At 50.3% G+C, this 27,052-nt stretch overlaps 2 protein-coding genes across 2 annotated transcripts; both read right to left on the bottom strand.

The window, feature by feature from the left end:
* Nucleotides 1–5,488: 5,488 nt before the first annotated feature.
* LOC134417903 (endonuclease domain-containing 1 protein-like) lies at nucleotides 5,489–24,624 on the bottom strand. Its single transcript, XM_063155774.1, has 3 exons — nucleotides 24,406–24,624; nucleotides 8,061–8,379; nucleotides 5,489–6,052 (listed from the first exon to the last, which is right to left on the bottom strand). The coding sequence occupies exons 2-3, from the start codon at nucleotides 8,343–8,345 to the stop codon at nucleotides 5,513–5,515; spliced, it is 825 nt and encodes a 274-aa protein (XP_063011844.1). The 5' UTR covers nucleotides 8,346–8,379; nucleotides 24,406–24,624; the 3' UTR covers nucleotides 5,489–5,512.
* On the bottom strand, nucleotides 18,724–22,355 carry LOC134417006 (endonuclease domain-containing 1 protein-like). Its single transcript, XM_063153667.1, has 2 exons — nucleotides 22,043–22,355; nucleotides 18,724–20,029 (listed from the first exon to the last, which is right to left on the bottom strand). The coding sequence occupies exons 1-2, from the start codon at nucleotides 22,325–22,327 to the stop codon at nucleotides 19,394–19,396; spliced, it is 921 nt and encodes a 306-aa protein (XP_063009737.1). The 5' UTR covers nucleotides 22,328–22,355; the 3' UTR covers nucleotides 18,724–19,393.
* Nucleotides 24,625–27,052: the final 2,428 nt, after the last annotated feature.

Here is a 27,052-nt window from a genome sequence, read left to right as displayed (position 1 = left end):
AGCAGCTGAGTCTCCCTCCAAACTTGGCACAATCTGTGATCTTGCTGAGAGTTCCCTGCATCCAGATCATCAGGAAAGATCTTCAACGGGACCGGGCCCCACACTGGTCCCTGGGGACAGTGCTTGTGGCCGGACGCCAGCTGCATGTGGCACTGTCACCAAGGCTCCCTGGGCCTGGACATGCAGGCAGCTCCTGAGGCAGCCAGGAGAGCACCTCTCCACGGCCAGGGCTGACGGCTTTTCCAGGAGAATGCTGTGGGAGACTGTGCCAGAGGCTTTGGTGAAGTCCAGGTAGACACTTCCACAGCCACCCCTTCATCCACTGGGCCGGTCATCTGTTCATCAAAAGAGATCAAGTTTGCTATTATGTTCTGATTTCATTTTCTTAATTGTGAGTGTTGGGATGAAAGGAGCAGCAGAGAGTGTTTCTCGTGTTTGATTTTAAGTTTTCATCAATTCTTATCTGTATTACAGTCTTACAAAGTGTGAGTTCTGTGGCATTCAACTCACAAGATACAAAATGGCCCAGTATCTTTCTCAACCAAATCTTTTAAGGCTAAAATATCCAATTAAGAAATGACACCTAAGTTATTTTTACTTTTAACACAATAAATAATCACTCAAAGTCCATAATGTAGAGTTTTCTAACAAATTACATAAAACAACCCAAATTCATGTGAAAAAGAAGGTGAAGTAAAACAACTAGCCCGTGCCCAAAAACTTCCCTCTAGCTTTATACATATTGCTATATTAAAAAATGTTAAACCCTAAGCTTTTTACCCTTGCTGATGCATACTTTTATTCAAACTATACACCTGTAATTTCAGAGTTACCAATCAATTCTGGAAAACGTCTCAACAGCCTCAGGTCATTAGAGTGCTCCCTGGAGGATCTGTACTTTTCAACAGAGATGGCTTAAAATTCTCAACATCCAGGCTTCCAACAGTTCCCCAGGCAGGACCTGCCTTTCCTAAAGCCCTGCTGGCTGGGACTGATGCCTTGGTTCTCCTGGATGTGCCCTGTCATCACTCAGAACAATCTGCTCCAAAACTCTTCTGGGATGCAAGGTCAGGTGGACACACCTCTAGTTCCCCAGATTCTCCTTCCAGCCCTTCTTGTGGATGGGTGTCACAGTGGCCAAACTCCAGGCATCTGGCACCTCCCCAGAGACCCAGCCCTGATTAGAACTGATGGGGTTGGTGTGTTGCTTTTGCACAGGCTGGATTTTTGTAGCAGAAGGGCCACAGAGGTGGCTTCTGTGAGAAGCTGCTAGAAGCTTCCACCTTGTCTGGCAGATTCAGTCCCTGATGGCTCTGAAGATGGACATGCTGGTGGCCACAGCTGGGCCAGTTAGAGGTGCTGGTAAAACCTCTTCAATAACATATTTAAGTGGAAAATCAAAGCAAAGTGGCATGTGCAGTTTGAATCGCAGCCTTAGATTAGGATGAGTTGAGAACATGTGAGGGAAACAACATGGAGACACCAAGGTCAGTGGAGAAGGAGGGAGAGGTGATGCTCCGGGCACCAGAGCAGAGATTCCTCTGTAGGCCATGGTGTGACTGTGGTGAAGCAGCAGTTCCCCTGCATTCCCTGGGGATCAATGGGGAATGCAGAGATCCACCCACAGCCCATGGGGATGCATGGGGAATGCAGAGATCCACCCACAGCCCATGGGGATCCATGGGGAATGCAGAGATCCACCCACAGCCCATGGGGATCCATGGGGAATGCAGAGATCCACCCACGGCCCATGGGAATCCATGGGGAATGCAGAGATCCACCCACAGCCCATGGGATCCATGGGGAATGCAGAGATCCACCCACAGCCCATGGGATCCATGGGGAATGCAGAGATCCACCCACAGCCCATTTCAGAGCTGCCCACGCTTCAGTGGGTGGATGCTGGGATCCACTGGGAGACCTGGTGAAGAGAGGGGGCCCCTGCTCCCCTGCTGGAGCAGCCTGTCCTTGGAGGACTGCACCCAATGGAAGGATGACCCAGGCCAGGGCAGTTTGGGGAGGACTGTGTGCCTGTGGGAGGGACTCCTGTTGCAGCAGTTTTGGTTGGAGTGCTGCTAGTGAGAGTGGAGCCACACTGGAGAAGTTCAAGGAGAACTGTCTCCCATGGGAGGGACCCCACGGTGCACAAGGGGAGGGACTCCTCTCCCTGAGCACTGGAAGAGAACCTTGGGTGATGAACTGACCAAGCCCCCCTCACTCTGTGTCCCTAACCTGTTTTTGGGAAGGAGGGAAGTGTTGAGGAAAGAAAAGGTCTTTTAAAGGGCTATTTTACTTATCACTGTCCTCTGATTTCGTTAGTAATAAACTCAAGTTCTATCTCCAACTAGAACAACTTTGCCCGTGAGGCTGTGTTGTGGTGTGCTGTATTGTCCCATATTGGCCTTCCAGGTCACTTTCCCAGGTGTGCCAATACCTCTCTCCCTTCCCCCTTACCCCCATGCTGAGTGAGTCCTGTCACTCAGACTTAATATTCCAGCAAGTAGTCGTGTGGTTGGTCAAGTTCAAAGGATGCCACTCAGGCCCAGGGGTCATTGGCCTGTCTGGGTGTCATCTTCCCCTGAGACCCTGCCCCTCTCACCTGGTTGGTGGCTCACCTGTACCTCCTCTCCCCCTGTCCCTGAGCTTAAAAAGGTGATCAGAGCATGCGGCCGGGATTCTGTTGGAGCAGTTGCTCACGTTCAGACCTCTGTAACCATGGAATAAACCTCTGGACATTAAACCCTCCAGCAGAATACTCTCCTTTTTCTCTTCACCATCGCCTGAAGCTATCCCTCCTGAGGTAACGAGGTCCCTTACAAGCCTGGACTTGTTCAGTGCCCAGCTGCAATCTCCAGCAAGCCAAGGTGTCTCTGGGGTGATTCACCGCAGTTGCTGCCTTTGGCCCAGCAGCGAGGGTCAGACTGGCCCAGGCGCAATCTAACTGGTAATACTGGGAGCCTTTTATTTCCAATAAGGCTGTTTACTCCCAATCCTTATGTCAACTCATAAATATTGATTAATTATTTTTTCCTCTCCTCTTTCTGGCAGTGACAGGGGAGGCTGAGTGAGCAGCTTTTGTGGGTGCCTGGTGTTTGACCAGTGTCAAACCACGACAGTTGTTCAAGCAGCCAGTGGCTCCAGAGCCTGGAAGGTGGGGGCAGTGAGACATGGCATGAGGAATGGTGAGGATGAGTGTGGTCCCAAGCCCAAGCCAGTGTGCAGAGGTGTGTGAGCAAGTCAGAGGGAGCCTCAGCCTGAGGTACAGCAGAGGTGGCTGCAGAGGGGCCTCAGCCTGAAATCACTCTGATGCTTTCATCCCAGCAGGGGCTGTGTCAGCATTTGATCGCAGCAGAAAAAATCCATCCAGGCAGAGGAGCTGGGAGGGCAGGAGCTGTCCAGCAAAGGCAGTGAGAGTGATGTGCTCACTTTGCTCTCATAAAAGCAACATCTTCTCCCAGGGGTGTGAGCAGCCCAGCTGGCACAAGGCAGGGCTCTTGCTGCTGTGGCCATGGCAGCTGGAGGCAAGAGGAGCAGAACTGCATGGTGCTGCCAGGCCGTGCCCCGTGTCTGCCCTGGCACCTGGTGCCTGTGCTCAGGTGTGCAGAGCCCCCAGAGCTGCCCCTGGGGAAGGGGCCTGGCCTCTGGCTGCTGGCCCAGCTGGGGGTGCCTGTTGCCCAGGATGCTGCAGCACATCAGCCAGCCCCAGTGGGGCTCTCCAAAGCTCAGGGCAGCTGCAGGGGCCCAGGGTGCAGCTCTGTATGCAGCTGAGGCAGGCCTGGAGCTCTGCTGGCTGCGGTCACAGCTGGGACACCAGCACAGCTGGAGACACCTGCATGGGGCTGCCTCACTCTGCAACCCCACCAGAACCTGTGTTTTAGTGCAGCCCCCAAACAGGTTGGTCCAGGCTGAGCAGTGAGACCCAGCAGGACAATGAACAACAGCTCCTGAGCTGAGATGTCCAGTGCCAAGCTGGCAGCTCTGAAAGTGACACAGCTTGCATGAGCCGTTGGCACCCTGGCACACTTTGTCCATGCCATTCACAGGAGAATGACTGGTGTCTGATGGTGACACTGCTGTGGGTATTGTGGCATCCTCTGATTGCATTTGCACACCCAATGTCCTGTAAGGATGCTCTGGGCACTGTGACTTTACTGGTGAAAGTAGAAATTTCACTGAGAAGCAACTTGTGATTTATACAAGATGTGACCCTGCAATGCAGCACTGCAGCAAATCCCTTTTATTGTAAGCTCTTGCTAACTCCATGATGGGGGACAGATTGATCTTTGACAAGCATTGAATACATTTCCCCAAATCAGTTTCCCATCAATCTGCAGAAAACCTTCAGAAGCAGAGCAGAGCATGAAGGTGTCCAAGGAGTGCAGCACAGGAATTCAGCTTTGGCTGCTCCAAGCTCTCTATGGATCTGATGCCAAAGCCTGCCTGTCTGATACAACAGCTGCTGCTCTCAAGGTGCACTTTCAAAAGCCACCAATCAAAAGCATGTGCCAGTATCACAGAATCACTGAATTGTTGTGTCTTGGAGGGTCTTCTCAGGACCTTCTGGTCCAGACTCCAGGCTGCAGCAGGATCAGCTAGAGCAGGTTGTCCACAATCATGTATTGTTGGGCTTTGGGGATCTCCAGACATGGAGATCTCCAGACAGGATCTCTGGGCACCCTGAGGCTCCCTGGTGCCACAGCCTGGCTAAGGAGGTGAGGGACAAGTCAGCTGCACACTCTTGGGGACAGCTGAGGAGGAGAGGACTCGTTCCTCAGAGCTCTCTCCTGACGTGGGCAGGAAAGCAAAGCAGCTGGAGGCTCTGCCCACATCTTTGTGCCTTTGAGCAGAGCAGGAGGTGCCCTGAGGGACAGAGCTGGAAACACACCAGAGAAGGAAGCAGCACAGGCTCCGACCAGGACATTTGTCCCCCTCTACCCTGCTCTGCTCAGACCCCACCTGCAGTGCTGCCTCCAGCTCTGGGCCCACAGCACAAGAAGGATCCAAAGCTGTTGGAGTGGAGTCCAATGGAGGCCATGAAGGTGCTCCAAGGGCTGGAGTGTTTCTGCTCTGGAGTGAGGGTGAGAGAGCTGGGGATGTTCAGCCTGGAGAAGACTGCTGAGAGTGCAGTACCTCAAGGGTCTCTAAGAGGACTGGAGAGGGTCTTTGGACAAGGGAATGGAGTGAGAGGACAGGAGGGAATTGTTTCACATTGATGGAGGGCAGGGCTGGATGGGATATTATAAAGCAGTAAATTACAGTGAGCAGGCTGTGGTACGAGTAAAAGTTACCCAGAGCTGTTTGACTGCCCCATCCCTGGGAGGGTTCAAGGCAAGGCTGGGGAGGGCTTGGAACAAGCTGGTGTAGTGGAAGGTGTCCCTGCCCATGGACACAGGTGAGAATGAGATGATCTTTAAGGCTTTAAGGTCCCATCCAAACCTAACCACTCTGTGATTCTGTGATTCTATATGTGGGAAAAGCCCCAGAGGTTATTCTAATGATTATGCGAGGCTTTTTACCGGGGACAGACATTGTTGAACAGAGTAACCGTTCCACCATAGAGCTCAGTCAACCTCTCCTCCAGCTCCCCCAGGCTGAGCTCCTCCACCTCATTCTTGTCATTCTCAGCAATGGCCCCCCAAGCGTCTTTTGGCTTATCACCCCTCAGGCAGCAGGCAGCTGACCAGATGTGGCTGGGTCTGTTCACCCTGTTGTCAGATACGTAGGTGTTCCCAGGCACAGCACCCGTGATCACGTAGGTGGTTGTACAGTCCTCGGTGTTTTTCTTCATTGTTTTATCCTCATAGACCCTCCACTGGCCATCGTTGAGAGTGCTGTTCTGGGGCACCATGTTGGTAAGGGAGAAGGTAGCCATTTTACTCACATCGTTATGCATATGCCCAGTGGGACACAAATGGCCACGGACCAAAACCTTCAGTCCTCTGTAGTCATCATCTACAGCCTGGCTCTCCTTGATATCGTCTGGGGAGATTTTGCATTTTTTCATGACGTATGACTCTGTTTCCATATCATTAAGATTACATTTACCTGTGAGCTGTACAGGGAAAAAGAAAGAGATGTTAGAATGGGGAATAAGAGTAATGGAGAAGATTTCCCTGGAGCAGAAGTCTCCGATGGTCAGGATCCCATTTTTTGTCATCTCAGTGTATGAAAATGAATGAATCTGAGAGAAATCATAGACATGACCCTTCCACATGAACACAAAAGCTTAAAAGGGCAACCAGCTCAGAATCTGCCTGCTCTCAGTTTGACTTGTGACCTTTCTGATCCTGCCTGCAGCCTGTGCTGGGAGCATGGATGAATGCATGAGACAAGGAGCATTTCCCACTCCGAGGATTGAAAGGTGACTTTGGTGGGACATCACCTCCCCTGCCAAATCTGCTTCCCTTTCCTCCTGTCTCCACAGCCCAAATCTGCCTAGGGCTCTCCCTGGATCCCCTCACACCACACTGTGACTCTGTGATTTGATGTGTTGTTGCTACAAGTGTATCCCAGTCCTGGAACACCAGAGGTTGCCTCCTGGATCCCCACACACAGGAAGATGTGTCAGGAAATCAGTCCTGGAGCTGAGGTTTCCCTGGGAGGGATACAGTTCATTCAAGGATGAACAGTTTTGCTCAATAGGCAAAAAGATCTCAGTGTGAATGGAATCTGTTACAGCAGTGCTGAGAATGTGTCCCAGAGCTGATCTGGGCCAGGGAGAATGTTCTGCAGCATCACTGCAAAGAACTTACAAATGATCAGCCTCTGAGAGGAGCCTGTCATCCCAAAAGTGTGCTTTTTTTTTTAGGGAAACTAAATACTCCAAAAAGGACTCAGGAGAAAATCAACAAAATCAAAGGATTTTTGGAAGGCCAGGGTCCAAGGTCTAGGAGGAAAATGCCAGGTTAGATAGGCATTGAAGCATTCTGGTCTAATGGCAAGTGGCCTGGTCCATGCAAGGCATTTGGACTGAGATTGTCTTGAAGGTTTTTTCAACATAAACCATTCTATGATTTACCAAAAAGAGAGAATGTGGAGGCTGCAGTGGTGCAAGACCAGATTAGGTGCTTGAGTTCCTATGCATAAGATGAAAAGATGATTTTTTTCATAACTTTAACATCATTTGGTTCATCTTTAGAGAAACATATTGAGCCTTCCTTTGGAGTAGGGCATATGGCTTCCTTCTCTGGCTCACCTTCCCCCAAATGCTGTCCTGCTGCTCTGTCCTTAGCAATGACAGGAATAGCTTCTTTATCTCTTCTGCAATTGGCCTGGCCTGTTCTCCTGAGGTTTGTCTGAAGGACAATTGTGAGGGCTCTCGAGCTTGTGGAGTTCTGTCTGTCTGCTGGATCCTTCTGGACCAAGCCTGAGCCAAAGGTGCTCAGGGGTCACTGCCCATGGATGGAGATCCCACCCTTGTGACTGGACCAACACTGATGCTCCTCACTTTGCACTGCCTAAAATGTCCCTCCAGAAATCTCTGCACAGTTAACCTGACCCTCTCATCTCCAGTGCCTTTTTCCCTGAGGCTTTGTCCCTGGGCCATCTCACCCCTTCTGTGTTTCTCCTCACTTCTCTCACACCAATCAAAGGCTGTTTAACACTTCACTGGGAGCAGAGAAGCTCTGCCAGGGATGCAGAACAGCTCAGGGCAAAGTGGGGATCAGAGCCCAGCAGGACTGTTGGTCCCTCAAGTTTTGCCTCTCCTGGATGCCTTTTCCCCATCCCTTGGTCAGCCAGCAGAGCAGGGCACAGGGAGGGGAAGCATTTGACTTTGTCATGTCATGCCAAGTAATGTGATTTGCTGTTCCTGTCAGGTGAAGGCAGAGAGCTGGGCACCTTTGGGATGTGATTCATCTCATGATTCTGCTGATGTCTCAGGTGCATCAGAGGAATCATGTGGTGCAGGTGTTTGAAGTTCAATGAGGAAATTCCCATCCAGTGTGTCCATTTGCATGTGTTTAGAGGGGTGTTAGGAAATACAAGTGGTAATTGAAATCCTGCAGCTCATCTCTGAATGGTTGGAGGGTCATGTGAAGTGCTGTAAGAGAGACACTCACCTGAGGCTCAACAAACCACCATCCTCGAGGTCTCTTCTCTTCTACAGGCTGGTATTTGTAAGCAGAGTACACTGGAATTCTCCTGTCTCTGTCGTACAGGGTGGCATAGTGATACGAGTTCCTGAAGCGCTGACAGATCCGGGCTGGGTTATTTGGATTCAGGGCATCATTTGGAAACGTCCCCGAATAGAAGAACTGAGGACAGCTGTCAAAGGAGTTCACCACCTCGCTGTGTCCCAGCCAGAGGCAGCTGGCCATCACCTGCAGCAGCAGCAGCCCCAGCATGGTGGCAGGATTTCAGTGAAGGGCTCTTGCTCCCCTGGAAGGCAAATGCAGAGGGACACTCAGCTTGGAGGGAGCAGGTCATGGCCTGGAGCCATTGGGTGCAGGGGGACAGAGCTGGGAGAGGAGGGCACCATGAGAGACCAGGAAAAGAGTCCTTTCTGTCCTCCTGCATATGGAAAAATCACGAGGGCAATAACAGTAGAACCTAAAACAGGGTTTAGGTGCCCAGAGGAGGCAGCAGTGGGAGCACTCAGCCCGTAGGACGAAGGAGCCAAACCCACCAGGACTGCAATCAGCTCTCACAGCAAAGGGATCTTGCAACTGAGGCACAGCCCTGGGACAAGGTCACCTTTGCCCACCTCCCTCCTGCTCTCAGCACCTTCCCACAGCACACACCTGCAGCTGGGCACGGACTCTGCTCAGCCCCCTGCCATGCTGTGCTGGGCTTTAATCTCATGGGCCATTGGGCAGGCAGAGAACAGCAATGCTGCACTGCCTACAGCTCTCTGGCCCCATCCAGGCTCACACAGACACTCAGCTCTTCCAGTCAGACCCAACACTGAACCCCAAATCATCCACCTGGGCTCCTGCCTCTCAGCTGACATGGGGCCATGCGTGTCCTGCTGCTCACCTTGCATTTCCACGTTAGCCAACCCCAGACTCTGAACTTGCAGGCACATGGAGGGAGCAAATGAAGGGGCCAAGCAGATGGCAGCAGCAAGCATGAGGGATAACACCTCTATCTTATCAGCACAGTGGCTGCTGCAATGCCAGCCCTGAGGGGCAGCTCTTGCCCTGGTTGCTTGGGATTCCTGCTGATGCCCATCTTCAGCTTTGCTGATTGATTTCCCTGGACAGGCAAAGGCACCATTGCAGGAATTTCTTGGACAGCAACCTGTCCTGTTTTGTCTTTCTCAGTGCTGATGGGATTTTCAGCAGGCAGTAAGATCATTCCTTTATGAGAAACCTGCTGAAAAGCTCCCTGGGATGATGGCAAACACATGAGGAGCTTTGTCTCCTTTCAGAGGCAGCAGAGGTTTGGGAGTGCAGGGATGCTTCCATTTGCATTGCCAGACACTCATTGGACAGATTTAATATCATCAGCATTTGGGATAAGGCAGCTGGGACAGGCAGCTCAAAGGGTTCCTGGCACACAAAGCTGCCACAGCCTCTAAAGCACAAAGCCCACCTTGGGCTGGCCAGGGGCTGAGCTCAGCACTGCTGAAGGCTTGACAAGTCACCTTGCACATTTGCCCTTGTCTTCTTCTTCTCCCTGACCCTCATCTCTCCCTTTCCACTGGATTCAGGATGCTGAGCTGCACACAGCCCTGCTCTGACCCAAGATATCTGGTCCTTTTCATCTTTTCCAGCCCTGGATCAGCAATGTGGTGACCAATGAGCTGGAAACTGAGAACTGCAACTACCAGTCTGAACTTTTTACAGTGCTCTGCAGAGCATGCCCAAAGCTGCCCCAAATCAAGCAGAGAAGGGTCTGAAAAGTCCATCTGCATGACCCACCCCATGAGACTGAAAGAGATCTAACTAAGGTAATATCTAATATAACAGATTCATAGAAAAGACCCTACCGTGAGAAGGATCAGCACAGGATTCTGCTCGCAGCCCCAAAGTGCAGAGGAGTCTCAAATGCCTCTGCTGCAGTCTCACACTCTCTGGGTTTATATGCTCTCGAGGAAGAGGCAGTTGTTGGATTTCGCAAGAAGATTTTGAGTAACTTTTCCTGGGAATTTAGACCACACCTCTGTTTATCTAGAGGTTTTTCACAAGGTCATGGGTGGAGTTTTAGTACTCAATAATCTCCCCCTTCCTTATTGTTCTACAGTTTGATATTAATTTTTAGGTGAACCTTCTTGAGTTTCTTTCCCAAATCATTCCTTCTGTCTGTACCCTCCTGACTGACAGAAAACAATAAAGTCCGGCAAAATTCAGTGCATGCATAAGCTCTGATTCCTCCTTGGAGCTCAGCAGCTCCAGCCTAGGCTTTGTCCATATAGATTTTTTTTCAGAAAGTCAGGAGAGATTTTTAATAATGGAATCAATAACGAGGAAGGAGGAAGAGCTTACCTCATTGCAGAGTCTCAGAACAGTCAGCTGAACTGTTCCTTCTGTCTTCTCCCACGAGAGAGTTTGAATCTTCAGGAGTGCACCTGTGCACTATATACCCTTTCATGTGCAATATATACCCTTTCAAAAATTGGCCCCTTGTTATAAACAAGTAATTCTACAGAATAGAGAAGTTTTCCATTTTTATTCAGGAGATATTTTCACACCCACCTTGAAATGTGCTGACTCTTGTTTGTTATAGTTTCCCCAGAATTTCACCTGAAATTGCTGCCTTGCTGCATGGTATGTCAGGATCAGTAAACTGTACACCCAATCATAAAGTTGCCCTTTTTGGTAAACAGTGAATTCCACAGAAAAGAGAAATTTTCTATTTTTATTTAGGGAGTTTGTTCACACCCACTCTAAAAGGTGTTGACAATTGTTTTAGTTTCCTCAGAATTTCTCCCAAATTTGCTGCCTTGCAGCATGGCATGTCAGGGTCAGCTAACAGGGTCTGGTGGGTTCCTTGATCATTTCATCAATCCCACCAGCTGCAGCTGCTGCTGCTCCAGCACCTACACGTGTTTCTGCTCCCAACAGAACAGCTCTGCTGACATTGGATGGACTGGCCTGACTCTGATACACTCAGATATTCACAGTCTGTCCTTCTGCAGCCTCCCTGAACACCATTGCCATGGCCAGGCTACAAATATTCTCTTGCCTGGTTGCCAGGGCTGTGTGACAGCTCCATCCCAGCAGCCTGGGAAGGAGAAGGCTCTGGGGATTCCTCAGAGCACCTGCCAGTACTTGAGGAGTCTATAGGAGAGCTGGAGACAAACTTTGCACAAGGGCTTGGACCTGACCCATGTGCTGGGCTCAGAGATAATTTTCTTGACAGTGGCAGGTGTGGGGCTGTGTTTTGGAGTTGTGCTGAGCACAGAGTTGATAACACAGAGATGATTCTCTTATAGCTGGGCAGAGCTTTCACAGGCCAAGGCCTTTTGTGCTTCTTGTATTGCCAGGCTGGCGAGGAGGCTGGGGGTACCTGGGAGTTTGGGAGGAGACACAGCCAGGACAGGTGAGCCCTACTGACCAGAGGATATTCCAGAGCATGAGGCATCATGCTTAGGGTATAAAGTGAGGGGAAGGAGGAGGAAGGAGGGGGCATTTGAAGTAGTGGGTTTTGTCTTCTGAGGTAGCTGTTAGGTGGGATGGGGCCCTGCTCTCATGGAGGTGGCTGAACACCTTTCGATCCATGGAAAATGGTGAAGGAAATCCTTGATGTGCTTTGCTTGTGTGCTCAGCCTTTGCTTTCCCTGTTAAGCTGTCTCTATCTCCACCCAGGAGTTTTCCAGTTTTTTCCCTTCCAGTTCTCTCCCTGATCCTGGTGGTCGGGGATGGAGGGAGCGGCTGCGTGGGACGTGGCTGCTGGCTGGGGCTAAACCACAGCACTGGGCCAAGCTGAAAGGGCTTGAAATGGAAGAAATGTTGGTTTAGACTGGATATTAAAAGGACATTTTTGACTCTGGGGTGGTGAAGCCCTAGCACAGGTTGCCCACAGAAGCTGAGACTGCCCCATACCTGCAAGTGTCCATGGCCAGGCTGGCTGGGGCTTGGAGGAGCCTGGGATACTGGAAGGTTTCCCTGCCTATGGGAGGGCATGGAAGTAGGCTGGTCATTAAGGTCCTTTCCAACCCCAAATATTCTGTGATTCAATGACCATTCATTCATTTAAAGCTAAATTGGACAAATTTTCTTCCATTTCCAAATGTCCAGGAATAATAGAATGATGAGTTGGTTGTTACCACTATAAGTGTCCAGAAAAGTGTGTTAGACCAAAGTTTGTTTAAACATGCTGGTTGAGTCCTGTGGTTTCTTTTGTCTCTGTTAACCTGGCAGTGATGTCTTAAACAATGTGGGGTTTAGCCAGGATGAGGGAGAAGGCCAAGAAGAAGCAGATCTGGTGGAGGTGGGGCAAATTCCTCCTTTCTGATGGGGCCCAACTGACAGAACAAAGCAGGGCTCAAGAGTGGTCACATCATTAGAAGGGGCCATAAACCATCAAAGATCCCCAAAATGTCCCCCAACTCCACAGTGCTGCATGACCCAGTGTACAACACCTCCCAGGGGAAAAGTGGGGCAACCCCACATAGTCCTGAATTCACAGACCCTACTGAACCCTTCAATGCAAAGGCCTCAACCCCCAAAGGACCGTCAAACTTTGGGACATCAAAGTTGGGAGTCTTGTTCCTGGATCAATGGAGGTATCTTATAAGAGATGTTGGCACCCTGGCACACTTGGTCCATGCTACTCACAGGAGAATAACTTGTGTGGGTGTTATGTCATCCTCTGATTGTATTTGCACACCCAATGTCCTGCAAGGATGCTCTGGGCACTGTGACTTTACTGGTGGAAGTAGAAATTTCACTGAGAAGCAACTTGTGATTTATACAAGATGTGACCCTGCAATGCAGCACTGCAGCAAATCCCTTTTATTGTAAGCTCTTGCAAACTCCATGATGGGGGACACATTGATCTTTGACAAGCATTGAATACATTTCCCCAAATCAGTTTCCCATCAATCTGCAGAAAAGCTTCAGAAGCAGAGCAGAGCATGAAGGTATCCAAGGAGTGCAGCACAGGAATTCAGCTTTGGCTGCTCCAAGCTCGCTACGGGTCTGATGCCAAAGCCTGCCTGTCTGATACAACAGCTGCTGCTCTCAAGGTGCACTTTCAAAAGCCACCAATCAAAAGCATGTGCCAGGGTCACAGAATCACTGAATTGTTGTGTTTTGGAGGGAATTCTAAAGATCTTCTAGTCCAGACTCCAGGCTGCAGCACGATCAGCTAGAGCAGGTTGTCCACAATGTTCTCTGCAGCATCTTCACGTGTGGGGCACAGCACTTGGGCAGCAGCATTCCTGAACACCTCCTGACCTGACCCCCAGGGGTTCTTGGCTGATATTCCTGTGCCAAAGTGCTGTTGCCCATCAGCAAAGGACATTTTGCCCAGGTTCAGGAAGTGAGAACCACATTGCAGGGAGTGTAAACAGAAAGCCACCCGGATATACAACAGATAAGCAGTTCCTCAGAAATCAGAGCTGTAACTTTACAATGTAACCTCATAAAAGTTGCCAAACAGGAAAGTTTGTTTCCTGGATGGACTAAAGGATCTTTCTTTAACTGCTCTCTCAAGCAAAGTTTAGAAGATATCACTGTCTTGATTCTCCTGTTTCCTTCTCTTTTGGGACATCACATGGCAACATGCTCAGTCCACAGAATGTGAACCATTGGTGTTACTGGAAATGGGCTTAGCCAGCTGCCTGATCTAAACATGAGCAGTGAAGTGGCTTGAGGTCACAGTGTCTCCTCAGAATTCCCAGAAAAAAAAAATCTATCCCGAGTGACAAAAACCCCTGTGACACACTGGAGCCCAGAGCTCTCCCCACAGATGGACAGACACAGAGCAAACTGCAAAATTACCCTGCCATGGCAGGGCAGCTGCACCTTCCCAGGGAACTCAGGTGCTTCCCACCCCACCGTGGGCATGGAGCAGCTCTGGGCTCAGCAAAGGGCTCCATCCCTATTGCCCATTCACAGCAGGCTCAGCAGAAAGCAGAGGTAATGCCAGCTGAAAGGTGCCTGGCAGCATGCTTGTGGAGCTGGGGCAGCCCTGTGCTCAGCTCCAAGCTGGCTTCCTGGGAGAAGCACAGAATTATTTCTGTTGGAAAAGGCCTCTGGCATGGTGGAGTCCAACTTTGGACCAATCACACCCTGGTCAAGTGGACCATGGCACTGAGTGCCACATCCAGTCTCCAGAGATTGGGATTTCACCACATCTTCAGGCAGTCTATTCCAATGTTGAATCACCCTTTATGTGAAGAAATTTCTCCTGAGGCACCTTCAGAATCTCCTCTGGTGCAGGTCGAGGCCTTGCCCTCTCATCGTCTCGCTGGTTGTCCAGCAGAAAATGCAGATCCCCAGCTGGCTACAGCCCCTTTTCAGGGAGCTGGGCAGAGAAATGATCTCTCAGAGCCCCCATGTCTGGGCTAAAGAACCCTAGCTGGCTCAGCTGCTCCTCACAGGCCTTTCCCAGCAGGGCCTTCAGCAGCTCCATGGCCTTGCTCTGCACGGCCTGCAGAGGTGGCCTCGGCCCGTGGATCCAGCCTGTGCAGATCCCTCTGCAGAGCCTTCCTGCCCTCCAGCAGCTGAGTCTCCCTCCAAACTTGGCACCATCTGTGATCTTGCTGAGAGTTCCCTGCATCCCCTCATCCAGATCATCAGGAAAGATCTTCAACGGGACCGGGCCCCACCCTGGGGACAGCGCTTGTGTCCGGCCGCCAGCTGCATGTGGCACTGTCACCAAGGCTCTCTGGGCCTGGACATGCAGGCAGCTCCTGAGGCAGCCAGGAGAGCACCTCTCCAAGGCCTGGGCTGACGGCTTTTCCAGGAGAATGCTGTGGGAGACTGTGCCAGAGGCTTTGGTGAAGTCCAGGTAGACACTTCCACAGCCACCCCCTCATCCACTGGAGCAGTCATCTGGTCATCAGAGGAGATAAGGTTCGCTATTGTGTTGTTATTTTATTTTCTTAATTGTTAGAATTGGAACGAAATGTGCAGGAGTGTTTCTCATGTTTGGTGTACAGTATTTAATAATTCTTATCTGTATTACAGTCTTACAAAGTGTGATTTTTGTGAATTTTACGGGATTCAACTAACAAGATACAAACTGGCCCAGTATCTTTCTCAACCAAATCTTTGAAGGCCAAACTATCCAATTGAGAAATGACAACTAAATTTTTTTTGACTTTTAATCCAGAAACTAATCACTTAAAGTCCACAATGCAGACTTTTCTAACCAATTACATACTGCTCCCCAAACCCATGAGGAAGAAGCTGAAGAACAACCGGCCAGTGCCCACAACCCTCCCTCTTGCTTTACATATATTGCTATATTCTAAAATGTTAAACCCTGTGTTTTTCACCCTTTGATATTACATAATTTTATTGAAATTACTTACCTGTAATTTCAGGGCTATCACTCAATTTTGGAAGCCTTCTCCAGGACTTCAAGTCAAATGCAGTGTGCCCTGGTGTGTTTGTGCCTTACAGCAAAGAAAGTTTAAAATTCTCAGCATCCAGGCTTCCAACAGTTTGCTAGGCAAGATCTGTCTTTCCTAAAGCCCTGCTGACTGGCTGGGACTGATGCCTTGGTTCTTCTGGATGTGTCCTGTGATCACACTCAGGACAATCTGCTCCAAAACCCTTCTCGGATGCAAGTTCAGGAGGACACGCCTGTAATTCCCCAAATTATCCTTCCTGCCCTTCTTGTGGATGTGTGTCACAATTGCAAACTCCAGGCAGCTGGCACCTCCCCAGTGACCCACCACTGATGGAAAGCAACAGTCCTCATGAATGAAATAAGGCAGAGTCCAAGCTGATCCTTTTCACTGTTGGGCTTCCCATGTATTTCCAAGCTTGCTGGGGATGGCAGGGCATTTCTGATTATTGCCAGGAGTGAAGGTCCTAGGAAGGGCCAGAGAAGTTGACAGAGGTGGCACTGATGGGGTTTGTGTGTTGGTTTAGCACAGCTGGGTTTTTGCAAGTGGGGAGGCCACATAGGTGTCTTCTGTGAGAAGCTGCTAGAAGCTTCCACCATTGTCCAGCAAACCCAATCTGTGGTGGCTCTGTCGAAGGACATGCTGCTGGCCACAGCTGGGCCAATTAGAGATGTTGGTGACACCTCTGCAGTAACATATTTAAGAAGAAAATGAAAACAAAGTGGAGCGTGCAGTTTGAATTCCAGTCAGAGATTGGGAGGAGGTGAGAACATGTGAGGGAAACAACATGGAGACACCAAGGTCAATGGAGAAGGAGGAGGAAGTGGTGCCCCATGTGCTGGAGCCAAGATTCCTCTGTAGGCCATGGTGAAGCCGCTCTGCTTCTGAAACCCATGGGAATCCACAGGGGATTCAGAGATCCACACACAGGCCATGGGAATCCAGGATATATTCAGAGATCCACCCACAGCCCATGGGGGATGTGCCCAGTCTGGAGCAGGGGGATGCCCTGAGGAGGCTGTGATCCACTGGGAGACCTGGTGAAGAGAGGGGTCCCCGGCTCCCCTGTTACAGCAGCCTGTCCTTGGAGGACTGCACCCAATGGAAGGATGACCCAGGCCAGGGCAGTTTGGGGAGGACTGTGTGCCTGTGGGAGGGACTCCTGTTGCAGCAGTTTTGGTTGGAGTGCTGCTAGTGAGAGTGGAGCCACACTGCAGAAGTTCAAGGAGAACTGTCTCCCATGGGAGGGACCTCACGGTGCAGAAGGGGAGGGACTCCTCTCCCTGAGCATTGGAAGAGAACCTTGGGTGATGAACTGACCAAGCCCCCCTCACCCTGTCTGCCTGTGCTGTTGGAGGAAGGAGGGAAGGGTTGAGGAAAGAAAAGGTGTTTTTAAAGGGCTATTTTACTTCTCATTATCTTCCTCTAATTGTGTTTGTAAAAAACTCAATTTCTATCTCTAAGTTGAACAAGTTTTGCCCTTGGGAGTGTTTACTCCCAGTCCTTATCTCAACTCATAAATCTTTTATTATTTTTTTTCTCTCCACTGTCCAGCTATGACAGGGGAGGCTGAGTGAGCAGCTTTTGTGGGTGCCTGGTGTTTGGCCAGTGTCAAACCACGACAGTTGTTCAAGCAGCCAGTGGCTCCAGAGCCTGGAAGGTGGGGGCAGTGAGACATGGCATGAGGAATGGTGAGGATGAGTGTGGTCCCAAGCCCCAGCCAGTGTGCAGAGGTTGGTGAGCAAGTCAGAGGGAGCCATAGCCTGAGGTACAGCAGAGGTGTCTGCAGAGGGGCCTCAGCCTGAAATCACTCTGATGCTTTCATCCCAGCAGGGGCTGTGTCTGCATTTGATCCCAGCAGAAAAAATCCATCCAGGCAGAGGAGCTGGGAGGGCAGGAGCTGTCCAGCAAAGGCAGTGAGAGTGATGTGCTCACTGTGCTCTCCTAAAAGCAACATCTTCTCCCAGGGGTGTGTGCAGCCCAGCTGGCACAAGGCAGGGCTCTTGCTGCTGTGGCCATGGCAGCTGGAGGCAAGAGGAGCAGAACTGCATGGTGCTGCCAGGCCGTGCCCCGTGTCTGCCCTGGCACCTGGTGCCTGTGCTCAGGTGTGCAGAGCCCCCAGAGCTGCCCCTGGGGAAGGGGCCTGGCCTCTGGCTGCTGGCCCAGCTGGGGGTGCCTGTTGCCCAGGATGCTGCAGCACATCAGCCAGCCCCAGTGGGGCTCTCCAAAGCTCAGGGCAGCTGCAGGGGCCCAGGGTGCAGCTCTGTATGCAGCTGAGGCAGGCCTGGAGCTCTGCTGGCTGCGGTCACAGCTGGGACACCAGCACAGCTGGAGACACCTGCATGGGGCTGCCTCACTCTGCAAACCCACCTGAACCTCTGTTTTAGTGCAGCCCCCAAACAGGTCGGTCCTGCCTGAGCAGTGAGACCCAGCAGGACGATGAACAACAGCCCCTGAGCTGAGATGTCCAGTGCCAAGCTGGCACCTCTGAAAGTGACACAGCTTGCATGAGCTGTTGGCACCCTGGCACACTTTGTTCATCCCTATTCACAGGAGAATGATTGGTGTCTGATGGTGACACTTGTGTGGGTGTTGTGGCATCCTCTGATTGCATTTGCACACCCAATGTCCTGCAAGGATGCTCTGGGCACTGCGACTTTACTGGTGAAAGTAGAAATTTCAGTGGGAAGCAGCTTGTGGTTTACAGACGACATGACCCTGCAATGCAGCACTGCAGCAAATCCCTTTTATTGTAAGCCTTTGCAATCTCCATGATGGGGCACACATTGATCTTTGACAAGCATTGAATACATTTCCCCAAATCAGTTTCCATCAGTCTGCAGAAAAGCTTCAGAAGCAGAGCACAGAATGAAGGTGTCCAAGGAGTGCAGCACAGGAATTCAGCTTTGGCTGCTCCAAGCTCTCTATGGATTTGATGCCAAAGCCTGCCTGTCTGATACAACAGCTGCTGCTCTCAAGGTGCACTTTCAAAAGCCACCAAACAAAAGCATGTGCCAGGATCACAGAATCACTGAATTGTTGTGTTTTGAAGGGACTTCTCAGGACCTTCCAGTCCAGACTCCAGGCTGCAGCAGGATCAGCTAGAGCAGGTTGTCCACAATCATGTATTGTTGGGCTTTGGGGATCTCCAGACATGGAGATCTCCAGACAGGATCTCTGGGCACCCTGAGGCTCCCTGGTGCCACAGCCTGGCTAAGGAGGTGAGGGACAAGTCAGCTGCACACTCTTGGGGACAGCTGAGGAGGAGAGGACTCGTTCCTCAGAGCTCTCTCCTGACATGGGCAGCAAAGCAAAGCAGCTGGAGGCTCTGCCCACATCTTTGTGCCTTTGAGCAGAGCAGGAGGTGCCCTGAGGGACAGAGCTGGAAACACACCAGAGAAGGAAGCAGCACAGGCTCTGACCAGGACATTTGTCCCCCTCTCCTCTGCTCTGCTCAGACCCCACCTGCAGTGCTGCCTCCAGCTCTGGACCCACAGCACAAGAAGGATCCAAAGCTGTTGGAGTGGAGTTCAATGGAGGCCATGAAGGTGCTCCAAGGGTGGGAGCATGTTTTCTCTGGAGTGAGGGTGAGAGAGCTGGGGATGTTCAGCCTGGAGAAGACTGCTGAGAGTGCAGTACCTCAGGGATCTGCAAGAGGGCTGGAGAGGGTCTTTGGACAAGAGTATGGAGTGAGAGGACAGGAGGGAATGGTTTCACCCTGATCGAGGGCAGGGTTAGATGGGATATTATAAAGCAGTAAATTACAGTGAGCAGGCTGTGGTACGAGTAAAAGTTACCCAGAGCTGTTTGACTGCCCCATCCCTGGAGGGGTTCAAGGCCAGGCTGGGGAGGGCTTGGAACAAGCTGGTGTAGTGGAAGGTGTCCCTGCCCATGGCTGGCAGTTGAGAATGAGATGATTTTAAGGCTTTAAGGTCCCATCCAAACCAACCCACTCTGTGATTTTTTGATTCTATAATATGTGGGAAAAGCCCCCGAGGTTATTCTAATGATTATGCGAGGCTTTTTCCGGGGACATGCATTGTTGAACAGAGTAACCGTTCCACCATAGAGCTCAGTCAACCTCTCCTCCAGCTCCCCCAGGCTGAGCTCCTCCACGTGGTTTTTGTCATTTTCAGCAATGGCCCCCCAAGCCTTTGGGGGCTTTCTGTCCAACATACAGCAGGCAGCTGACCAGATGTGGCTGGGTCTGTTCACCCTCTCTTCAGATACAAAGGTGTTCCCAGGCACAGCACCCGTGATCACGTAGGTGGTTTTACAGCGCTTGGTCATTTTTGGCATTGTTTTATGCTCGTAAGCATTCCACTTGCCATTGTTGAGAGTGCTGTTCAGGGGCACTACGTTGGAGAAAGTGAAGGAAGCCCTCTTGCTCTCTCTACTGAAGTGATGGCCACTGGGGCTCAAATGGCCAATGTCCAAATCCTTCAGTCCTTCGTAGTCGTTAAGGATAGCCTGGCTCTTTTTGATTTGGTCTAAGGTGAACTTTTTTTGTTCTATGAGGATCCAATCCCTTTCCATGTCTGGAAGACTATTTTTATCTATGAGCTGGACAGGGAAAGAGAAAGAGGTGTTAGAATGGGGAATGGGAGTAATGAAGATGATTTCCATGGAGTAAAAGGCTCTGATGGTCAAGATCCCATTTTTTGTCATCTCAGTGTAGGAAAATGTATGAATCTGAGACAAATCATACACATGACCCTCCATATTAACACAAAAGCTTTAAAGGGCAACCAGCTCAGAATCTGACTGCTCTCAGTTTGATTTGTGACCTTTGTGATCCTGCCTGCAGCCTGTGCTGGGAGCATGGATGCATGCACGAGACAAGGAGCATTTCCCACTCCTAGGATTGAAAGGTGACTTTGGTGATTCACCTCCCCTGCCAAATCTGCTTCCCTTTCCTCCTGTCTCCACAGCCCAAATCTGCCCAGGGCTCTCCCTGGATCCTGTCACACCACACTGTCATTCTGTGATTCTGTGATTTGATGTGGAGTTGCTACAGGTGTAGCGCAGTCCTGGAACACCAGTAGTTGTCTACTCTAGCCCCATGCACAGGGAGAAGTGTCAGGAAATCAGTCCTGGAACTGAACTTTCCCTGATAGAACTGCATTTCAATGAAGGATGAACAGTTTTGCTCAGTAAGAAAAAATATCTCAATTTGAATGCAATCTGTTACTGCAGTGCTGGGAATGTGTCCCAGAGCTGATCTGGGCCAGGGAGAATGTTCTGCAGCATTTGACAAAAGAAAATACAAATGATCTGCCTCTGACAGGGGCCTGTAATCCCAAAAGTGTCCTTTGGAAACTAAATACTCCAGAAATATCTAAGGAGAAAGTTAAAAATATCAAAGATTTTTTAGGTGTCTGGGGTTCAAGGTCCAGGAGGAAAATGCCAGGTTGGACAGAGCCTGGAGCAGGCTGGTCTAATGGCAAGTGGCCTGGCCCATGCAGGGGAGTTGGACTGAGAGGGTCATTAAACCTTGTGTTCCTTCCAACAAAAACCATTGTATGATATACCAAAAAGGGAGAACGTGGAGGCTGCAGTGATGCTAAGACAGAGTAGTTGTTCAAGTTCCTTTAAAAATTAAGATGTAAAAGATTTTTTTTTTAATAATTTCAACATCTTTTTGTTCATCTTTAGGGAAACATATTTAGCCTTCCTCTGGTGTAGGGCATGGGGCTTCCTCCTCTGGCTCAACTTCCTCCATAGCTGTCCTGCTACTCTGTCCTTACCAATGACAGGAATTGCTTCTTTTTCTCTTCTGCAATTGGCCTGGCCTGTTCTCCTGAGGTTTGTCTGAAGGACATTTGGGAAGGCTCTAGAGCTTGTGGAGTTCTGTCTGTCTGCTGTATCCTTCTGGGCCAAGCCTGAGCCAAAGGTGCTCAGGGGTCACTGCCCATGGGTGAAGATCCCACCCTTGTGACTGGACCAACACTGATGCTCCTCACTTTGCACTGCCTAAAATGTCCCTCCAGAAATCCCTGCACAGTTAACCTGACCCTCTCATCTCCGGTGCCTTTTCCCTTTGGGTTTTGTCCCTGGGCCATCTCACCCCATTCTGTGTTTCTCCTCACTTCTCTAACACCAATCAAAGGCTGTTTAACACTTCACTGGGAGCAGAGAAGCTCTGCCAGGGATGCAGAACAGCTCAGGGCAAAGTGGGGATCAGAGCCCAGCAGGACTGTTGGTCCCTCAAGTTTTGCCTCTCCTGGATGCCTTTTCCCCATCCCTTGGTCAGCCAGCAGAGCAGGGCACAGGGAGGGGAAGCATTTGACTTTGTCATGTCATGCCGAGTAATGTGATTTGCTGTTCCTGTCAGGTGAGGGCAGAGAGCTGGGCACCTTTGGGATGTGATTCATCTCATGCTCCTGCTGATGTCTGAGAAGACCCAGAGGAATCATGTGGTGCAGGCTTTTAAAGTTCAATCAGGACATTCCCATCTGTGTGTCTATTTGCATGTGTGTATTGGGGTGTTAGGAAATACAAGTGGTAATTTAAATGCTGGAGATCATCTCCAAGTCTCTGGAGGGTGATGTGAAGTGCTGTAAGAGAGACACTCACCTGAGGCTCAACCATCCACCACTCTGGAGGTCTCTTGGCATCTCCAGGTTCATATTTGTAAGCAGAGTACACTGGAATTCTCCTGTCTCTGTCATACAGGGTGGCATAGTGATACGAGTTCCTGAAGCGCTGACAGATCCGGGCTGAGTTATTTGGGTTCAGGGCATCATTTGGAAACGTCCCCGAATAGAAGAACTGAGGACAGCTGTCAAAGGAGTCCACCACCTCGCTGTGTCCCAGCCAGAGGCAGCTGGCCAACACCTGCAGCAGCAGCAGCCCCAGCATGGTGGCAGGTTTCAGTGAAGGGCTCTTGCTCCCCTGGAAGGCAAATGCAGAGAGACACTCAGCTTGGAGGGAGCAGGTCATGGCCTGGAGCCATTGGGTGCAGGGGGACAGAGCTGGGAGAGGAGGGCACCATGAGAGACCAGGAAATGAGTAATTTCTTTCTCCTGGATATGGAAAAATCACGAGGGCAATAACAGTAGAACCTAAAAGAGGGTTTTAGGTGCCCAGAGGAAGCAGCAGTGGGAGCACTCAGGCTGTAGGAGGAAAGAGCCAAACCCACCAGGACTGCAATCAGCTCTCACAGCAAAGGGATCTTGCAACTGAGGCACAGCCCTGGGACAAGGTCACCTTTGCCCACCTCCCTCCTGCTCTCAGCACCTTCCCACAGCACACACCTGCAGCTGGGCACGGACTCTGCTCAGCCCCCTGCCATGCTCAGCTGGGCTTTAATCTCATGGGCCATTGGGCAGGCAGAGAACAGCAATGCTGCACTGCCTACAGCTCTCTGGCCCCATCCAGGTGCACACAGACACTCAGCTCTTCCAGTCAGACCCAACACTGAACCCCAAATCATCCACCCGGGCTCCTGCCTCTCAGCTGACATGGGGCCATGCGTGTCCTGCTGCTCACCTTGCATTTCCACGTTATCCAACCCCAGACTCGGAACTTGCAGACACATGGAGGGAGCAAATGAAGGGGCCAAGCAGAGGGCAGCAGCAAGCATGAGGGATAACACCTCTATCTTATCAGCACAGTGGCTGCTGCAATGCCAGCCCTGAGGGACAGCTCTTGCCCTGGTTGCTTGGGATTCCTGCTGATGCCCATCTTCAGCTTTGCTGATTGATTTCCCTGGACAGGCAAAGGCACCATTGCAGGAATTTCTTGGACAGCAACCTGTCCTGTTTTGTCTTTCTCAGTGCTGATGGGATTTTCAGCAGTCAGTAAGATCATTCCTTTATGAGAAACCTGCTGAAAGTACCTTGGCATGCTGGCAGGCAAGCAAGTGGCTTTGTCTCCTTTCAGAGGCAGCAGAGGTTTGGCAGAGCAGGGATGCTTCCATTTGCATTGCCAGACACTCATTGGACAGATTTAATATCATCAGCATTTGGGATAAGGCAGCTGGGACAGGCAGCTCAAAGGGTTCCTGGCACACAAAGCTGCCACAGCCTCTAAAGCACAAAGCCCACCTTGGGCTGGCCAGGGGCTGAGCTCAGCACTGCTGAAGGCTTGACAAGTCACCTTGCACATTTGCCCTTGTCTTCTTCTTCTCCCTGCCCCTCATCTCTCCCTTTCCACTGGATTCAGGATGCTGAGCTGCACACAGCCCTGCTCTGACCCAAGGTATCTGGTCTTTTTTCTCTGGTTCATCCCTAGATCAGGAATGTGGTGACCAATGAGCTGCAAAATGAGAACTGCAGGTACAAGTCGGGACTTTTTACAGTGCTCAGCAGAGCATGCCCAAAGCTGCCCCAAATCAAGCAGAGAAGGGTCTGAAAAGTCCTTCTGCATGACCCACACCATGAGATTTAAATATCTCTAACTTGATATCTACTTTAACAGATTCATTCAAAAGAATGTACCGTGAGCAGCACAGGATTCTGCTCGCAGCCCCTGTGGCAGAGGAGTCTCAAATGCCTCTGCTGCAGTGTCACACTCTCTGGGTTTATATGCCCCCCAGGAAGAGGTAGTAGTTGGATTTCCCAAGAAGCCTTAAAAATAAATTTTCTTGGGTGTTCAGACCCCATCTCTGTTTGTCTAGAGGTTTTTTGGAAGGTTATAGGTGAAGATTGAGTACTCAATAATCTCCCCCTTCCTTCTTATTCTAGAGTTTTGATGGTAATTTTCAGGTGAGCTGACTTGATTTTCTTTCCCAAATCATTCCCTCCCTCCATACCCTCCTGACTGACAGAAAATACCAAAATGCTGCAAAATTCGATGCATTCATAAGCTCTGATTTTTCCTTGGAGCTCAGCAATTCCAGCCTGGGCTTTGTCCATATGTATATATATATTTATTTCAGAAAGTCAGGAAAGACTTTGAATATTGGAATCAATGGTGAGGAGGGAGAAAGAGCTTACCTTGGTGCAGAGTCTCAGAACAAGCAGCTGGACTGTTCCTTCTGTCTTCTCCCACGAGAAAGGAGTGTTTGAATGCTCAGCAGTGCACCTCTAATATATAAATACGGCATGCAGTCATAATTCGCCCCTTGTTATATACAAGGAATTCTACAGAATAGAGAAGTTATCTATTTTTATTCAGGGGCACGATCAAACCCACTCAGAAATGTGCTGACTGTTGTTTGTGATAGTTCCCCAGAATTTCTCCCGAATCTGCTGCCTTGCAGCATGGTATGTCAGGATAGGTTAACTATATACCCAGGCATGAAGTTGCCCTTTTTGGTAAACTGTGAATTCCACAGAAAAGAGAAGTTTTCTATTTTTATTTACAGAATTTCTTCACACACACTCTGAAAGATGCTGACATTGTTTTAGTTTCCTCAGAATTTCTCCCAAATTTCCTGCCTTGCAGCATGGCATGTCAGGGTCAGCTAACAGGGTCTGGTGGGTTCCTTGATCATTTCATCAATCCCACCAGCTGCAGCTGCTGCTGCTCCAGCACCTACACGTGTTTCTGCTCCCAACAGAACAGCTCTGCTGACACTGGATGGACTGGCCTGACTCTGATACACTCAGATATTCACACTCTGTCCTTCTGCAGCCTCCCTGAACACCATTGCCATGGCCAGGCTACAGATATTCTCTTGCCTGGTTGCCAGGGCTGTGTGACAGCTCCATCCCAGCAGCCTGGGAAGGAGAAGGCTCTGGGGATTCCTCAGAGCACCTGCCAGTACTTGAGGAGTCTACAGGAGAGCTGGAGACAGACTCTGCACAAGGGCTTGGAGCTGACATATGTGCTGGGTTAATGTTTTTGTCAGTGGCAGGTGTGGGGCTGTGTTTTGGAGTTGTGCTGAACATAGAGTTGGTTACACAGAGATGTTTCTGGTATTGCTGGGCAGAGCTTTCACAGGCCAAGGCCTTTTGTGCTTCTTGTATTGCCAGGCTGGCGAGGAGGCTGGGGGTAGCTGGGAGTTTGGGAGGAGACACAGGCAGGACAGGTGAGCCCAACTGACCAGAGGATATTCCAGAGCATGAGGCATCATGCTTAGGGTATAAAGTGAGGGGAAGGAGGAGGAAGGAGGGGGCATTTGAAGTAGTGGGTTTTGTCTTCTGAGGTAAGCATGAGGTGGGATGGGGCCCTGCTCTCATGGAGGTGGCTGAACACCTTTCTATCAATGGGAAATGGTGAAGGAATTCCTTGATGTGCTTTGCTTGTGTGCTCAGCCTTTGCTTTCCCTGTCCAACTCTCTGTATCTCCACCCAGGAGTTTTCCAGCTTTTCCCCTTCCAGTTCTCTCCCTGATCCTGGTGCTCAGGGAGGGAGGGAGGGGTTTTGTGGAACGTGGCTGCTGGCTGGTGTTAAACCACAGCACTGGGACAAGCTGAAAGGGCTTGAAATGGAAGGAGTGTAGGTTTAGAAAGGATATTTGGAAGATATTTGTGACTGTGGGGTGGTGAAGCCCCAGCACAGGTTGCCCACAGAAGCTGAGACTGCCCCATACCTGCAAGTGTCCATGGCCAGGCTGGCTGGGGCTTGGAGGAGCCTGGGATACTGGAAGGTGTCCCTGCCTATGGGAGGGCACGGATGTAGGCTGGTCATTAAGGTCCTTTCCAAGCCAAAATATTCTGTCATTCAATGACCATTCATTCACTCAAACTAAATTGGACAAATTTTCTTCTGTTTCCAAAAGTCCAGGAATAACAGAATGATGAGTTCTTTGTTACAACCACAAATATCCAGAAGTGTGTTAGACCACAGTTTGTTTCAGCATGCTGGTTGAGTCCTGTGGTTTCTTGTGTCTCTGTTAACCTGGGACTAATGTCTTAAACAAAGTGGGGTTTAGCCAGAATGAAGGAGAAGGCCAAGAAGAAGCAGATCTAGTGGAGGTGGGGTAAATTCCTCCTTTCTGATGGGGCCCAACTGAGAGAACAAAGCAGGGCCAGCAGTGGTCACATAATTAGAAGGGGCCATAAACCATCAAAGATCCCCAAAGTGTCTCCCAACTCCACAGTGCTGCCTGACCAACTGTAAAACCCCTCCCAGGGGAAAAGTGTGGCAATGCCCCACAGTACTAAACTCAAAGAACCCATTGAACTCTTTCATGCAGGGTCCCCACCTCCAAAGGCTCATAAAAGTTTGGGACGTCAAAGTTGGAAGTTTTGTTCCTGGATGAATGGAGGTATCTTGTATGAGCTGTTGGCACCTTGGCACATTTTGTTCATGCCATTCACAGGAGAATAACTGTTGTCTGGAGCTGACACTTGTGTGGGTGTTGTGGCATCCTCTGATTGCATTTGCACACCCAATGTCCTGCAAGGATGCTCTGGGCACAGTGACTTTACTGGTGGATGTAGAAATTTCAGTGAGAAGCAGCTCGTGGTTTATAGAACACGTGGCCTTGCAATGCAGCACTGCAGCAAATCCCTTTTATTGTAAGCTCTTGCAAACTCCATGATGGGGCACACATTGATCTTTGACATGCATTGAATACATTTCCCCAAATCAGTTTCCCATCAATCTGCAGAAAAGCTTCAGAAGCAGAGCAGAGCATGAAGGTGTCCAAGGAGTGCAGCACAGGAATTCAGCTTTGGCTGCTCCAAGCTCTCTA

The sequence above is a fragment of the Melospiza melodia genome, chromosome 4 (assembly GCF_035770615.1).
Source record: "Melospiza melodia melodia isolate bMelMel2 chromosome 4, bMelMel2.pri, whole genome shotgun sequence".
NCBI lineage: Eukaryota > Metazoa > Chordata > Aves > Passeriformes > Passerellidae > Melospiza > Melospiza melodia.
The sequence above is the reverse complement of the archived record's forward strand: the minus strand, read 5'-3'. Positions and strand labels throughout refer to the sequence as shown.

Bases quoted from the DNA above. Each gene is read 5' to 3' on its own strand.
- LOC134417903 (XM_063155774.1), bottom strand. From the start codon at position 8,345: ATGCTGGGGCTGCTGCTGCTGCAGGTGATGGCCAGCTGCCTCTGGCTG. The intron at 6,053-8,060 runs GTGAGTGTCTCT...TTCCCTGTACAG, and splicing joins GGTGGTTTGTTGAGCCTCAG to CTCACAGGTAAATGTAATCT.
- LOC134417006 (XM_063153667.1), bottom strand. From the start codon at position 22,327: ATGCTGGGGCTGCTGCTGCTGCAGGTGTTGGCCAGCTGCCTCTGGCTG. The intron at 20,030-22,042 runs GTGAGTGTCTCT...TTCCCTGTCCAG, and splicing joins GGTGGATGGTTGAGCCTCAG to CTCATAGATAAAAATAGTCT.